This window comes from Hyperolius riggenbachi, chromosome 5 (assembly GCF_040937935.1).
Source record: "Hyperolius riggenbachi isolate aHypRig1 chromosome 5, aHypRig1.pri, whole genome shotgun sequence".
NCBI classification, from domain to species: Eukaryota; Metazoa; Chordata; class Amphibia; order Anura; family Hyperoliidae; genus Hyperolius; species Hyperolius riggenbachi.
This window is the reverse complement of record NC_090650.1, coordinates 303,858,563-303,875,910: the sequence shown is the minus strand read 5'-3', so window position 1 is coordinate 303,875,910 and position 17,348 is coordinate 303,858,563. Positions and strand designations below refer to the sequence as shown.

The 17,348-nt window shown below is 42.6% G+C and overlaps 1 protein-coding gene across 5 annotated transcripts in view; it reads left to right on the top strand.

Moving 5' to 3' along the window:
* LDLRAD4 (low density lipoprotein receptor class A domain containing 4) overlaps positions 1 to 17,348 on the top strand; it is a 404,941-nt gene that overhangs the window by 364,293 nt on the left and 23,300 nt on the right. For all 5 annotated transcript variants that reach the window (XM_068237123.1, XM_068237124.1, XM_068237128.1 and 2 more), the window contains one exon: positions 7,429 to 7,583. In XM_068237123.1, coding sequence (XP_068093224.1) covers positions 7,429 to 7,583 — 155 coding nt within the window. The remainder of the gene's footprint in view (positions 1 to 7,428; positions 7,584 to 17,348) is intronic.

Sequence of the window (17,348 nt, the reverse complement as noted above, 5' to 3'; positions counted from 1 at the left end):
GCAGCAATAACTGAAATCAAGCGATAACTTGCAACGGGTCTTTACAGCGCTCTGGAGGAATTTTGGCCGGCTCATCTTTGCAGAATTGTTGTAATTCAGCTTTATTTGAGGGTTTTCTAGCATGAACCGCCTTTCTAAGGTCATGCCACAACATCTCAATAGGATTCAGGTCAGGGCTTTGACTAGGCCACTCCAAAGTCTTCATTTTGTTTTTCTTCAGCCATTCAGAGGTGGATTTGCTGGTGTGTTTTGGGTCATTGTCCTGCTGCAGCACCCAAGATCGCTTCAGCTTGAGTTGACGAACAGATGGCCGGACATTCTCCTTCAGGAATTTTTGGTAGACAGTAGAATTCATGGTTCCATCTATCACAGCAAGCCTTCCAGGTCCTGAAGCAGCAAAACAACCCCAGACCATCACACTACCACCACCATATTTTACTGTTGGGATGATGTTCTTTTGCTGAAATGCTGTGTTACTTCTACGACAGATTTAACAGGACACACACCTTCCAAAAAGTTCAACTTTTGTCTCGGCGGTCTACAAGGTATTTTCCCACAAGTCTTGGCAATCATTGAGATGTTTTTTTAATCAAAATTGAGACAAGCCTTAATGTTCTTTTTGCTTAAAAGTGGTTTGCGCCTTGGATATCTGCCATTCAGGCCATTTGTGCCCAGTCTCTTTCATATGGTGGAGTTGTGAACACTGACCTTAATTGAGGCAAGTGAGGCCTGCAGTTCTTTAGATGTTGTCCTGGGGTCTTTTGTGGCCTCTCGGATGAGTTTTCTCTGCGCTCTTGGGGTAATTTTGGTCGGCCAGCCACTCCTGGGAAGGTTCATCACTGTTCCATGTTTTTGCCATTTGTGGATAATGGCTCTCACTGTGGTTCGCTGGAGTCCCAAAGCTTTACAAATGGCTTTATAACCTTTACCAGACTGATAGATCTCAATTAAAGTACTTTTGTTCTCATTTGTTCCTGAATTTCTTTGGATCTTGGCATGATGTCTAGCTTTTGAGGTGCTTTTGGTCTACTTCTCTGTGTCAGATAGCTCCCATTTAAGTGATTTCTTGATTGAAACAGGTGTGGCAGTAATCAGGCCTGGGGGTGACTACAGAAATTGAACTCAGGTGTGATAAACCACAGTTAAGTTATTTTTTAACCTCCCTGGCGGTAAGCCCGAGCTGAGCTCGGGCTATGCCGCGCCGGAGGCTTTCTCAGGGCCTGCTGGGGCGATTCGCCCCATTCAAAGTGCTGTGCGCGCAGCCAGCACTTTGCTAGCCGCGCGCACAGCTCGATCGCCGCCGCTCTGCGGCGATCGCCCGCATGCAGCGGCGAAAGAGGGCCCCCCCCCGCCAGAGCCCTGCGCTGCCCGGACCAATGAGTTCCGGGCAGCGCTATGGGCTGGATCGAGTGCGCATGACGTCAGGACGTCGGCTGACGTCCATGACGTCATGCCGATCGTCGCCATGGCGACAGGAGAAGCCAAACAGGGGAACGCGTTATATACGCGCTCCCCTGTTTGCTATTGATGCCGGCGACGATCGCACTAGAGGGCCACATGCGCCCTCTAGTGGTGTTTCATGTAGCTACCACTCTGGTAGCTTTACATGAAACAAAAAAAAAATACAAAAAAAAGGATTTTTGCCCATTTTTTTAAAAAAAAATTAACCGCCAAGGAGGTTAACAAGGGGGGGGCAATCACTTTTTTCACACAGGGCCATGTAGGTTTTGAGTTTTTTTTCCTCACTAAATAATAAAAACCATCATTTAAAACTGCATTTTGTGTTCAATTATGTTATCTTTGACTAATAGTTAACGGTTTTTTGATGAGCAGAGACATTTAAGTGTGACAAACATGCAAAAGAATAAGAAATCAGGAAGGGGGCAAATAGTTTTTCACACCACTGTGTGTGTGTGTATATATATATATATGTATGTATGTATGTATGTATGTATGTATGTGTATATATAGCAGTGATGTACTGGGAGACATCTTGGAGCTCACTCCATCCTGAATTATCGCAAATACTTTCTGTTTTAAGAAAGCAAACTTTAGTTTTCCTCTATTTCTAAGTGGACCCAAGTCTTCAGCTGTTCCTAATGCCAGTGACTAAGAAGTTAGAGAAACTCACACTCTGGACACACAGAAGGTAACATTTGGCTCTGGTTAAATATTGATGCTATATTTGGCATCAGTATAGGTGTTCCATGACTTAACAGAGTCATCAGTTAAACCTGATCACTAAATGATCAACACAAGACCGTAATTGTTTGGTGCCTTCCATTGGTTTTTGTATTGTTCCCCTCCTCTTTCCATAGAACAAAACTAGCTATTACCAGTGATAGTTTTGGGCAAGAGTTAATCAGCTTCTGTATGGCCTTGAGATTGCAAAGGTCGTATTCATATCTGCGTTTGGAGCGTTTTATTTATTTATATAATCGTTCATCTCTGCATAGCCTTGGCATAAAATTCAGACCTTCATACGTATATTGTGTGCATTTTGGAGCTATAATTGGCAAGAGTCACTAAGAATTTTTCTGGGCCACATACTAGGGACCCCCCCCCCAAGCCCATTTCCACACTCTCCTATGCGGTTTGTGTACTGTTGCAGACCCGCTTTTTTAATTTCCATAGCAACATGACATCACTTTGACTACACAGGAAACAGGAAGAAGCAAAACAGGTTAGATGGGAAATTGTATAAAGCACATGTGTTTTTTCACATTCAAAATGTGAAAATTTGTGTTTTCATGCGGGATCATTGACTTTCATTACATTCGAATTGCATGCTGAACAGTGCAAAGGTGTAAAAGATTACAGCAGGCTGTCAGGGGTTTTTTTTTCTGAAAGGATCTGCAAAACATACGGTACACAGAAAGCAAACGCACACCTTGCTTGTAGATGCAAAAAACATTGTTTGCAATCATAAACTTTTAGACAGCTGTTTCAGGCTAGTTGGGCCTTTCTCTGTGCAAGGATTTGATGGATGTGCCTCTTTTGGTAGGACTTGCAAAGCCAAAGTGTCATAGAACCCAGTTAAGTCACTGGTAACCAAAACAAAGTAGTAGTAGATTCTTTAGATCCTCCACACCTTGTAGTCCTGGTTCACTAAGTAGCGATTTGTCATTGTATGACATTGGCTTGTGAGGTTGTATGCGGTCTTATCAAAGCCACTTTTTTTATTTAGTAAATGAATCCTGGCATTTTCCCCAGCTGTGATGTGAGCATGTTGGAGAATACAGGATTGGTCTGTGTCCCTTGTGATTGTTGAGTAATTGGCAAGCGTAAAGAGGCAATGAGAGCGTCATCTCAGAATCTGCTGTTCAGTCACATGAGTGCTCCGTTTACCATTTCAATGCTACCAGCTGATTTACAGGAATTCTACATTTTACATCTTTGAATTGATAAACAATTTTTATTTACAAAATGCCCACACGCTGATGCTTGCTTTTTTACGCAGCCTAAATTAAGCTCTCTTAAAAACTAAAATAAAAGTCTAACCATGAAGATGCCCTTAATACTGTGATTCTGTTTTTACCTGCAGGAGTAACAAAAAAACTAAATTGGGTGCAGGATCGAATGTAGTATATTTATTGTAGTATGTCGCACAAGATCGATGTGCAAAAAAAGTTATTGGGGTCGTGGTCAGTAACCAAGCCATGGCCAGAGGCTGGCAGTAGATGGATACCTAAACTCTGTGAATGGAAACACAAGCAGCAGTCCCTCTCTGCTGATTGCAGACAACCTTTTCAGCTAACAGCAAGCAAAATCAATTAATCAGCTTGTCCCAAAGTTTCTGAACTTAATTTCTTTTTGTTGTTTTTCACTTGCTGGGTGCTGAAAATGTATCTTTTTGATGAGATGTGAATAAACCTGTGAGAAAAGTCATGAGAAAAGTTAATTGAATTGGGGCCCATATGTTCCTACCTCTTTTTGTCCATGTTATTCAGGCAGTCTATTGATGCACATTAGAACAGAATGCAGTAGTGGGATATTGGGGGGAAGGGGGGGGGGGACACACATGTATTAAATTCATATTTTTCAGACATTAGCTTATGAGTGACTGGGCCATATAGTGTAGGCCTCGTCAGTGCATTCCCCTGTCCACAGTATTTATAGTATTTAAAGGAAATATCAGGCATTTTAAAATGTACCAGAGCCGAGATAAAGTAAAAGATTAAACATATCTGGGGCTTCCTCCAGCCCCATCCACATGGATCTCTCCCACGCCGCCATCTTCATTCTTCTCCAGTTCCAGTACCGGGTTCCGTAACTTCCTCCAGTCGCAGCCAGTCTGACGCAAGAGAAGTGCGCTCTTTACGTATCCCTGGCAGCTGCCGGAGAGATACATAGAGGGCGCACTTCTCTTGTGCAGACTTGCCGTGACTGGAGGAAGTTACGGGACCCGGTACTGGAGCTGGAGAAGACGGAGGATGGCAGCATGGGAGAGATCCATGCGGATGGGGCTGGAGGAAGCTGCAGGTATGTATAAATATTTTACTTTGGCTCTGGTTTCCTTTAAAGAAAATGAAAATTACTTACCTGGCGATTCCTCCAGCTTCTAGAAGGCTATGTGTACCTTCCCGCAGCTCCACTTCCAGCCAGGCTCCTGGGATCCCCTACATTGCAGATGCCGACTCGGCGAGGTTGGCATCTTCTGCGCTTGCGCAAGCTTGCACCAGTGCTCATGTGGCCAGGAGATTTGTGCGCAGTCACTCTGCACCTGTGCAGAATGTTCCTGGATACGTGAGTGCAGCCACACCCTTGTGCAGAAGATACCGACCTTGCTGGGTCGGCTTCTGCAATGGAGGGGAACCCGGGACACTGGCTGGGAGCAAAGCTGCTGCAATGGACTCATAGCCTTCCATGGGGCTGGAGGAAGCCCCAGGTAAGTGGATCTCATTTTCTTTAAAATGCCAGATATCTCCTTTAAACCATTGTCAACAACAGGCAATTATGCTAACAAAGAACATTTTTATATTCTAGAATCACTATAACTCCACCCTTGACTTTCTGCACCTAGTCCATTCATACCATCAATATTTTTGCAGTTAACCTTTTATGTGCTTATTATTGAGGGAAAATAAAAGAAAAAAATGAAGATCAATATTGGATAATACACTGTTGTTTGTCTTCTTTATAGACCTGTACAGTGAAATCCATTTTATTCCTGGCTCTACCACGTGTTGCCATGTTGGTTACTCTGTGTCTGTTCTGCATTCTAGCTCTAGAAAATACAATGTTTTACAAATATATTCTTGTAGTGTTTTGTATCTGTTTTGTTCCATTTTTCAATAAGCTCTTACTTGCTGTAAACATAATTACGATATGTGCATTGAGTCCTTTGTTTGTTCTCTTGGTTCTAGACTTCTGGCCAGTGGAGCTATTTTTGCATTGAAATTTATAATTTGATCTATGTATTTTTATATTCCAAAAATGTTGAACTTTGCAACACTGCCATAAAATATTTACAAGGCTAGTTTCCCACAATATGCAGTGCGATCGCCCTTCGGTAGAAGAGCCTGGTTATGGCCCGGCACCATGCCCTCTTCTATATTGCCCTGCAGCTTAGTGTGCAGACAGGATATGCGTAGCACCGCCCCCCTCTCCAGGACATACTCCCTGCCGTCACTCTGCGCATGTGCACCGCTACCGAGATTGATCGTTTACACTTACCACATCACCATAGACTTGCATTGCTGCATAATCAGTGTGGTAGGTACGGATATTGTGGCAAAGGATCGCAGAGTTTGCGACGAGCTTGCTGCAATTTCGCTACTTCTGTTCCACCGCAATAGTGCGCAAGTCTCCATAGACTTACATTGCCCTGGCGTCGAGCTGGTAGAGTACATCTATGCGTTGTGTGTAATGTCAAAGCATTAAGGTACTGGCTCTTCATGGCATAATTTGCCGAGCATGCTCTTTCTCTGGTTGCATTTGTGTATCTTATCTGATGTCTGATACCATCAGGCATCCGGTCTTGTATTGTAAAAGCTGAAGTTTGGTGTTCTTCGTTAGCAACCGGTTTCTGTGGATTTTGTTCGTCTATTTCTGTCTTTGTTACGTCCGTATCTTCCTGCCATTTGTGTTGCATTGAGTGGTTGGTTGTTTAAAATGTATTTAGATATTTGTACAACACTGTTAGGGGTTTATGCAAGTCTGCTTTCGAAGATAAATATTTTATAGTCCGTTTTTTTGAGGCTTTGACTTTTGATTGTGTCTACAAGGCCTCTGACTTCCCCAAAAAGTTATTTTAGCTTTTGTTCTGTTTTTATTCCTTCTTATTTAGTTGTATGTTTCAGGGCACACATCACTGTGGTGAAAGTTCTGTAGTCTCTTGTGTTCAATGGCGGAACTGTCTGTGTACCACTGATATAAGCTGCTATGTCTATGCAGCTGGCTGTGCACGATCTTACCTTTGCTCCCCATTCCAATGATTGCTGCAATAGTTAAGTCATGCAGGGATTTAACATGGAAAAATCGCTTTTGGTAGAGATTTTATAGCACATTGGCTTTGAGCACCTCATTATTAATGGCATGCAAGGTCTTGGACGTACACTTGCTATCCATTTTAAAACAAGTGTTTGATTCAGAGGAGTAACTGTTTTGTGCAACATATTTGTGAATAATGGAGGGATATACTGTGGCTAGATCTTTGTTGAAACAGTGGCAATTTTAAAGAGACTTTGTAATAAAAGTTGCTTTGGGAAGTACTCGCCATGGGAGGAGGAAGCCTCTGGATCCTATCAAGGCTTCCCCAGCCTCCTCCATCCTATGGTGGACTCGCTGCAGCCCACTAAATGGAATATTTACCTTTCCCTGTTCCAGCGGAGGCGCTGTTGCGGCTGTCCGCTCGGAAATAGGCAGTAATAGCTGATCTCAGTCGGGGCCGCTCTACTGCGCAGGAGACTGATTTCCCCCTCATCAAAACACACAATGGTAGGTTAATTGCCAAAGAACATCAACCTTTGCTGCAGACAATTTTAGGAGTTTTAATCCAGTTATTTAAACAGCGCTGACCTTCTGTGTTATGAATGCGACAAATAGTTGAATGTTATGCCTGGGACATTAATGCAACTCAACTATGCTGTGAGAAGACCTTGCCAACTACTGCAGCTATGAGGAGAGCTGCATCATACAGCGGAGTAGCCATTCTAAAAACAGAGCTGGGAAAAGGCAGGACCTGTTAATATAGAAAGTAGATGCAGACTGGCTTGTCTTAACTGACAGATTACCAATTTACAAGTCTCTTGCCTGGCTGATTATGTATGGCTCTTTAGGAGTATGTATTTATATACAAATGCTGCTTTGGCCTTTTTTGTGAGGGAAGTGGGAGGTTTACTTCAGCCTGTTTGCAGGGACTATGAAATGAATAAGTCTTGTGGTAATTACAATTCATTGTTGGTTTGTTTTTCTCTTTTCTTTCAGCTGAATTAGAGTTTGTCCAGATCATTATCATTATTGTGGTCATAACGGTAATGGTGGTTGTGATCGTCTGCCTTCTGAATCACTATAAGCTGTCTACGTGGTCCTTCATTAGCAGACAAAGCCAAAGTAGAAGACAGGAAGAAGCTCTACAGCCGGTGAGTCTTCCCTGATAAATGTTCACTCTGCAGAATTGGGTTCCAATAAGATTGACTATGTGCTCATTATAGTATAAGATGCATGTGTATATACTGTAAATAATACCAATCCTACTTAAAGCATGCCTTTGTTCCCTTTTTATATATAGCGCTTTTTGTAATAGCTAGGAGGAGAAAAAGTTCAATAGGTCATAACGTCTCTGTGTGGGAGCTAAATAAACAGCAGTATCAGTAAATCTAGGCATACATGTATCAATATCTTCCAGCCAATTAGAGTGCAATGATTCAAATCTGCCAGACATGTATTCCCCTCAAAATGTCAGATTTCTCTATCCATTTGTATGGCACCTGGTACAAATTATCGACTGGTACAAAACACTTAAAAGCGGTTAATACACCTTTCATCAGGTCAGCAAATGCATTGTACATGGAGGTGCAAAATAAAGTACCATTTGTACAATAACCTACAGATAGGCCCAACCTTTGCCTTCAAAAAGAGGGCAAAAGGTGTTACCCACCAATGGACTCATCCCCTATTGTCTCCCCGCAGCCCCCCTCCCCCCCATTGCTGACTTTTACGTAAGTGCTGCTTATTAGACTGCTATACTGAGTCTCTGCCTCAACGCCTCCTGAAACATTAACCCAGACAAGCGTGCATCCCATGTAACTCTCTCTGACTCAGCCAGCCACGTGCTTGTTTCAGGTAAATTATTCCATCAACGCTTAACGGACACCTGAAGTAAGTTGGTTATGGACCGGCCATGTGTATTTCTTTTTAAACCATACCCATTGTCTGGCAGTCCTGCTGATCTTTCTGAATCAGTAGTGTCAGAATCACACGCCTGAAACAAACGTGGGGCTAATCCAGTCAGACTTCAGTCAGAGCATCTGATCTGCATGCTTGTTCAGGGTTTATGGCTAAAAGTCTCTTTCACATTAGGGCAGATTTTCTGCGTTTCAACGCATCGGGTAAAGTTTGCGTTACCCAAGGTGAAATGAAAGTCCATAGACTTTCATTTTAGCTTTCACATATAACGCAGCCTTTTTGTGCGTTGCGTTACACTGCACCCAGGCGCAGTTTTTTGGCCGCCGCTAGCTTTATGCGTTACAATGTTAGTCAATGTAAAACGCACACTATGCGCGTTTTTAATCCGTTAACGCAGGCAATCAGTCCCAGAATGCAACAGAGGAACAATGTGGAAAGTTGAAAACTAAAAGAAAAAAATATTACCTGCGTTTTCCTATGTCCTGTAACGCATTGAAAACAGATTAAAAATGCACACTCACTGCAGTGCAACGCATATCAAAACGCATTAAAACGCATACAACAAAACGTATGCTTTGAGCGTTCTCTAACGCAAGCTCTGATGTGAAAGAGCCCTTAGGGGGAGGATCATCAGCAGGACAGCCAGGCTATGAGCAATGTTTAAAAGGAAATCAATATGGCAGCCTCCATATCCCTCTTGCTTCAGGTTGTCTTGATTTTTTATTCCTTTCATTCAGTATTCGGTTCATTACTGGTGTTTTGTTAACCTATCCTGAACAAATTGTTGTATCTGCTTGGTGTGCTAAGTTTAGATTAAAGTAAAAAAAAAAAAATATTCCAGTCCCATCCAGCTGATTATCTTTATCTGTATTTTTTAAATGACCTTCACAATCCCATATTAAAGTCTGTATTTGAAATTTTTGCAAGTAATGTCTGTATTTTTTGCATTCATCCTTAGATTTGTTTTGTTGTTTTGCTGTGTTTTGGAATCAGACAGCAGAAAGGGTAAAGGACAGCTTCCTCTTGACAGTGTACTTCTAAGCAGCTCCTGGCATTGAGGTTCCACTTTGCGTTTTGTGATAGGAGGCATGTGTCTGGCATGACCCAGACAGCTGACTGAACATTGCGCCTTTGCTCTGTAGGCTGGGTGAAAGGCATAGCTGCGGGAGGCAGTCACTTCTCATTAGGACAGGCAGTGGGTAGGATTTTCTGGTGCTCCAGGGATGCCATTCTGGTGGAAGTCCTTTGTATACTGTAAATTGAATATTTTTTTTCACCAGTCATTTCAGGACAAGTACTTGTCTACATGCAGCAGTAGATACAATGTGGTTACATTGTGCCAGTTTGAAACCAAACCAAGATGAATCTTCGGGCTTGCGTTCAGCATACGGCAAGAGTCCATGACCAAAATACATGACAATTACAAATCCAACTTTTCTCTTATCAGGTGGTTTCTGGCCTAAGACAAACATACATTTAAATACTTCTCACAAACTAAACAATTAAGACTCTAGTGTTAGAAGCCAGCAACTTTAAAGAGAATCTGTATTGTTAAAATCGCACAAAAGTAAACATACCAGTGTGTTAGGGGAAATCTCCTATTACCCTCTGACACAATTTCGCTGCTCCTCGCCGCATTAAAAGTAGTTAAAAACAGTTTTAAAAAGTTTGTTTATGAACAAACAAAATGGCCACCAAAACAGGAAGTAGGTTGATGTACAGTATGTCCACACATATAAAATACATCCATACACAAGCAGGCTGTATACAGCCTTCCTTTTGAATCTCAAGAGATCATTTGTGTGTTTCTTTCCCCCTGTTCTCATGCACTGAAGTTTCAGGCTGCTCGTTTCTTCCTGCAAACAGCTTTGCCCTTGTCTGTAATTCTTCAGTATGTGAAAGCCCAGCCAGCTCAGAGGACGATTTATCCAGCTTGTAAAAGATAATAGAACAGAGAGAAGCTGCTCTAATCCTAAATAACACACAGGCAGTGTGCATAGAGGGGCCTGGAACGGGGAGTTCATAGCAGAACCACAACACTGAAGAACTTGGCAGCCTTCCAGACACAGGCTGACAAGTCTGACAGGGGAAAGATACATTGATTTATTACAGAGACTGTGATAGTATAAAGTGCTGCAGTAAGCCAGAACACATTAGAATAGCTTTTTGAACTTGTAGGATGATAAAAAACAGGATGCAATTTTTGTTACGGAGTCTCTTTAAGAAACCAGACCAACTAAATTTTTCTGTATGTAAAATTTGAGTTTCCTTCATATCATTCCTTTCTAATGTCATAATAATCATATATCATTCCTTTCTAATTTCATTCATATTGCATTATTGATTGTTTGTATAAGAAATAGAGACCCTTTGTTTACAGCTTCAGTAGAGAGTGTAATTCCCATTGCTATTTTTTCCCGTTCACAGTCCTTGCCTTGATAACACTATAATTGGCGATATGCCAAGATTACTTTATTTTTCAGAGGCTCAAAGAACTTTGCATTGACCTCCATGTACCTGGGGTAGCAATTTACAGGTAAAACTATTAGGAACACACATGAGAACTTCTGGATTCATTCTGTCAACAGTAAAAAGTAGACTCCTGTTTGGAGGATAAGACACAGAACATTATTATCATTTCTCCTAGCAGACTCAAATTGCAAAAGCTGCAGCCACTAGGGTGCGTTCTATTGGCATTGGGAGGTCTCCTCACTGAATAGGTGCAGGCTTACTGAACAGGAAGAGGAGAGATTTGAATCCTGGTCTCCTGTATCTGAAGTACACTCTCCAGCCACTGGTACACAGTCATTTTTAAGGGGGGTACCGGTATATTTGAAAGTGGAATCCTTTCGATTTTTTTTTATTTAGTGATAGTCGTTAGTTTGTTTCTGCTTTTTATGTACTTTTGGTAAGATCTATTTTACCTTCCAGTGGACCCACTTTTGTGCTATCTTCTTTAGTTCTATTTAAGTCTAAACAAAACGTTCCTATCACATGAAGCCAACCGTGGACCCTTTTCACAGGTCTGTGAAGGGCATCTACACGATACGATTCTTTGTACGATTCTATTACGATTCTATTTACGATCCGATTAAATCCAACATGTCCGATCAGGATTCGATTCGGTTTAATTCGATTTGCCATTGTTTTGCAATTGCAAATCGAATTGAATCGAATCGAATCAGGATCGGACATGTTGGATTTAATTGAATCGTAAATAGAATCGTAATCGAATCGTACAAAGAATCGTATCGTGTAGATTGGGCTTTAAGGTTTGATATAGAGCTTTACATCTCTGCACTAGAAGGCATGCGTGCTGACAGGGCCGGGCCGAGGCATAGGCTGGAGAGGCTCCAGCCTCAGGGCGCAGTGTAGGAGAGGGCGCACAATTCATTCAGCTGTCATTCCTAATTGTGTTTGAAGCAGAAAGGAATAAGAAAAGGAGATACATGGAAGTGAATACAAGCCAGATAACTAGAGATTAAGGTGTTGGGGACCCTGGGGTGCCTCTTAGTCTAAGAGCAATCAGTGTGTAACGGCTGGGGTGGAGGGATGGAGGGGCGCACTTTGGTGTCTCAGCCTTGGGTGCTGGAGGACCTAGTCCCGGCTCTGCGTGCTGAGGCAATAAAGGTTTTACGACAGGGGCACCTAATGAATCTCTCAGCTTTGTATGGAAAAGATCATATTGCTTTGAGATTGTTGATGTCTGTGGCAATGGTTCCCAGTTAGACATCTGATCAACTTTGGTCCAACTTCACTGCTGAAGGCGGTACTTGGCTGAATTGTTGGGGCGGCAAGCACATATTTGCTGTATGGGCTAATAATCAATTCCTCATGGTAAATTAACCACTTCTAAAAAATGGTCTCAATGCTCTGTCAGCTTATTACAGTTTTATAGTGTAAACATACATTACAACTCAATACCAGTTTTGTTGACTAAAACCTCCTACACACAAAGAAGGCGTTTTGCCTTAAGATTGATCGGGACTCGATCCCTTAGGCGATAATGCAGGGCTGTGCCTCTACAGGCGCTAGCAACACTTTCTGTTGCTGTGGGGTAGGGGAGTGAGTGGATGGAGTGGCCCACTAGGGTCTTCATGGAACAGGCAGGGTGATTGAGCAGAATAATGCCCTCAATGAGGGCATCCAACGCCACTCTATACATTTTCTTATGGAAAAAAGATTTCAGCGCTCACAGTGATATTATTAACCTAGATGGTGCCTTTCTAGGTCTTAACTGTCCAAGTGGTACTTAAACACAAAGTCCACAGTAAATCTTGTAGGAGGTGCTGCAAGATATGCCAGGTTGTTCTGGTAATAGTCTATGCAGGAAATAATCATGCGCTCCCCCTTTCTCCACAATATTCACACTTGGTACAGTATGGAAGTGCAGATCCCCTTACGGGTACACACTCACCAGATCCTAAGGTCTCAAGTGACCGAATTTCGCTTCCGAGGGTGTTGGCCCCCCCGTCGCCTCTCTGGCTTATGAGTGTCCTCCAACGGCTGCTGGGCTCTCCTTCCCAAGAGTGTGAGATATGGAGGTAAAAAACAAACAAGAGGACCCGCCTCTATTCGTGCATTACCTTCTTTTATTTTAATAAAAATTATTAAAAACAAGTTTTTGAGGCAAAAAAGTTCATGCTGCAGGTGGATGGGCTACAGTAGTATAAGGCAGGAGGAATTAGCTCCCGGGTGGCCGCCTCCCGCCGTCCAATACAATACAGCTATAGCTGCAGCGTGGAGGGTTGTATTGGATGGCGGGAGGCGGCCACCCGGGAGATAATTCCTCCTGCCTTATACTACTGTAGCCCATCCACCTGCAGCATGAACTTTTTTTGCCTCAAAAACTTGTTTTTAATAATTTTTATTAAAATAAAAGAAGGTAATGCACGAATAGAGGCAGGTCCTCTTGTTTGTTTTTTACCTCCATATCTCACACTCTTGGGAAGGAGAGCCCAGCAGAGCCAGCAGCCGTTGGAGGACACTCAGAAGCCAGAGAGGGGCGACGGGGGGGCCAACACCCTCGGAAGCGAAACTCGGTCACTTGAGACCTTAGGATCTGGTGAGTCTGTACTCGTAAGGGGATCTGCACTTCCATACTGTACCAAGTGTGAATATTGTGGAGAAAGGGGGAGCGCATGATTATTTCCTGCTTATACATTTTCTTGTTGCAGGCGGTTATTGGCCGCCTCAGCCAAGTTTAATCAAACATATGTATGTAGCTTTAGTCTCCAGAGTACTTAGATCAGCAACTCCTGAGATTTAATCTGAGCCTCCAAGAGGCAGATCTACACCCTTAGCAGTTATTGAGCATCTATTCACCTCCCTCCGTCTCCATGAACAGATAGCAAATGGAAGTGATGCTGGGTAAAAAATATCTCACCTGTGCTCCATGCTGGCATTGTTTGCAGCTTTCATGTGTCCTGTACTCAAGCATCTGAAGCCTGCCTTTCTCCATCTGTAATGCAGGAATTGTGACCATTGCTGACACAGGGAAGTGCAGTACTCCCAACCCAACCGGCTTACAATGCACTATATGTGATGCTCTAATACTAGGGACACAGCACAGTATATATCAAGATACTATTAAGTGAACACTATTGAGGATACTGTAAATTGGGGTTTATTTATGAAGACACTATAATGGAATGCACTCTTATTATATAATGTATATTGAACACATGCACGCAAACCATACACTCATTTCAGAGTGATCAAGTCTGCCAGAAATCTATAGTGCACTAGGAGCCGCATTGATCATAATTAAAAAGTTGAAAAGAATTATTGAATTGTTCGGGAAGTTGGTCAATGGATGCATCAGCGGAACAATGGTAGATCAGCTTCCCATAGTGTTGCACTGTATTGAATAGATCAATAGATCTTCAATAGACCAAAATTTTCCATTTTGTATGCTCGTAATTTTGATACATTTTTTTCAGCAAATTGATTGTAATTCCAAATTATGTGGCTCACAGTGCTATAGATTTCCATTAGAGTCGAAGTGATCGAATCTGTGTGCAGTGTATGGGGGGATGCGATCTCTCTCTCTGATAAGATTCAAGTCAGAGAGAGATTGGTTTGCCACATTGGGTGGCAATGTAAGTGTGTATGGCCACCATTGCATGACCACCATTTACACAAGTATTCAGACCCTTTACTTAATTGAAGCACCTTTGGCATAAATTACAGTATATATATTATTTTTGGTATGCTGCAACAAGCTTTGCAAGTGTGGATTGGGGGATTTTCTGCCTGCTTTTTTTGCAATTCTCAAGCTCTGTCAGATTGAATGGGGACCATCAGGCAGCCATTTTCAGGGCTCTCTAGACTTGTTCAATAGGGTTCAAGTCAGGGCTCTGGCTGGGTCACTTTAGGACATTCACAAAGTTGTCCCTAAGCCACTTTTCTGTTGTCTTTGCTGTGCGCTTTGGATCATTGTCATGTTGGAAGATGAACTTTCAATCCTGTCTGAGGTCCTGAGCACTGTGTAACAGATATTTTTTATTAAAGAGATCTCCGTACTTTGCATCGTTTATTTGACCTCTTGGCTTGTTTTTTTTTTGTTTTTTTTTTTACTATTATATTCATGGTCAACTATGCCTCCCTCTATAGAAAGGTGTGAGTCTTTCCAAAAATTTTGCAAAATATTTATTTATCTCATGTGCCCTCCAACCTAGGGGCTGGTTCTCATTTTCCGAACACAAACTCCAGTTGTTTTTGGTTAAAAAATGTTAACGTCATTTAAAGTTGATAGAGGTCATTCTACAACATTAAGTTTAAAATCATTTCATTTGCTGTTATGCTGTTCTTGTTCGCTGTTCTTGTATGCTGTTCGTTGGCTTTTGCTGGCATTCACCTGCAACACCAGCAAAAGCAAGTGACTTTGATGCGGGATCTACCGCATGGTTAAGACAAACATCAACTGCTGTCACCAGCGTTCAAAAACTCTTCTATTTATTTGAATGGAGCTCAGATAGATCCCTTTTGAACTGATCTTTTATGGCAGTTGGCAAAATTGTTGCATGTACCACCCGTGTGAAAAAAACGCCTCAGCAGCAATCAAGCAAAACAGGAGGTGCCTGAGTTAAAGGGAACCTTAACCGTGGGCCCCCAAAAAAATTCACTTACCTGGGGCTTTCCCAAGCCTCCTGCAGCCGTCCTGTGCCCGCGTCGGTCCTTCGGTGCCCTCTGGTCTCCCTCCGTGGCTAAGTTTCGTTTTCGGCCGACCGCCAGTCGTCCTCCGGCAAAGCGTCCTCTTCTTCCGGATTCCCCGTCGTAAAGAGCTGTAAAGCTCGTCCGCAAGACGCGTCATGCGGACGCGCTTTACGGCTCTTTACGACGGGGAATGCGGAAGAAGAGGACGGCTGCAGGAGGCTTGGGAAAGCTCCAGGTAAGTGAATTTTTTTTGGGGCCCACGGTTAAGGTTCCCTTTAAATTAAAAATGTTGCTTTAAAAGGTCTGAGTACTTGTGTAAATGTGAATTCTGTTTTTCTTTTCATGTATTTATAAATTTGATTAGTTCTGTTTTCACTTTATTATGGTTAGTGCCTGAAAAACTAAATGATTGAAGCATCGAACTGCAACATAAGAAAAAAATAAAAAAAAATAGAAAGGGGGTTTTAATATTTTCTGAAGCCATTGTCTGCCTTTATATCTTCAGATAAATTGGATTGGTAAGAGTATATAGTTTGGGATTTCATTTACCATCAGTGGTGTAGCTAAGGAGCTTTGGGCCCCAGTGCAAGTTTTACATCGTAACCCCGAGCATTCTATACATAACAATTCATATGGTGCAACAAAACCTGCCAAGGACATCCCCAGCATGAGGTGTCAGCAGAGGAGGGGAACAGTTTAATTACCCCTGTTTAAATCATATATAGAAGTGCTCATTATTACCAGCATAGCACAACTAAAGAGCTAATACTGTGGTTGAAGGGTGGCCTCTACTGTGAGTCAGTTGAAAGTGGGCGGTTAAAGTTAGCTGCCCACTGGGTGGGGTGAGGTTAGGAACCTACCAGGGAGGCAGGGGGTTTTAGTGTTGGGCACCACTGGGGAGAGATCAGTGTGGGAGGAGGAAGAAGTTAGGTCATAGTAAAATATTGGTAAATATTACTAATGGAATGAAGTAGCAGAATATCTGTAAATTTACGGTTATTCTAATACCATTATTCTGCGCCATTTTAAACAGACACCTTTATCAAATGCTCTGGTAGGCCGTGGTGTGGTCGTAACCTCTGTGTCCTTTATTGCTACGCCACTGTTCACCATGGCTACCCATTTACCCTGTTCATTGAATACTGGTTAACCACATATAAATAAAGTAACTGTACACCCACTAAGCTGATGGGAATGAGAATAACTTGGTATATGATTCTATGCATAAGGCTTAGGCAGTTGTATGTGGGAAGATGTGTGGAACTAAATACAGAAACTCCAGATAAGCAAACAGCATCACTGATTCATTCTTGCCAGTAACAAGAAAGCCGAGTCTGCAGCTGCAGTAAAGTGAATGTCTTTATAGTTGTGGACTCCTTGAGACATTGAGAAGACGTTCTTTACTTTTGATATTAATATAAAGCATACATTATATTGCATTTCATTTATATTATTCTGTTCTTATTCACCTGATATGTAATAGGCATGCTAGGGCACATACTTTCTGAGTTCTGTGCTGCAAACCTTAAAGGGACACTTAAGTCAAACAAAAAAAATGAGTTTTACTCACCTGGGGATTCCAATAGCCCCCTGCAGCTGTCCGGTGCCTTCGCCGTCTCCCTCCGATCCTCCTGGCCCTGCCGGCAGCCACTTCCTGTTCCGGTGACAGGAGCTGATAGGCTGGGGACGCGAGTGATTCTTCGCGTTCCTGGCCACAATAGCGCCATCTATGCTGCTATAGCATAGATCATATACCATATAGCAGCATAGGGGGTGCTAATGTGTCTGGGAACGCGAAGAATCACTCGCGTCCCCAGCCTGTCAGCTCCTGTCACCCAAGC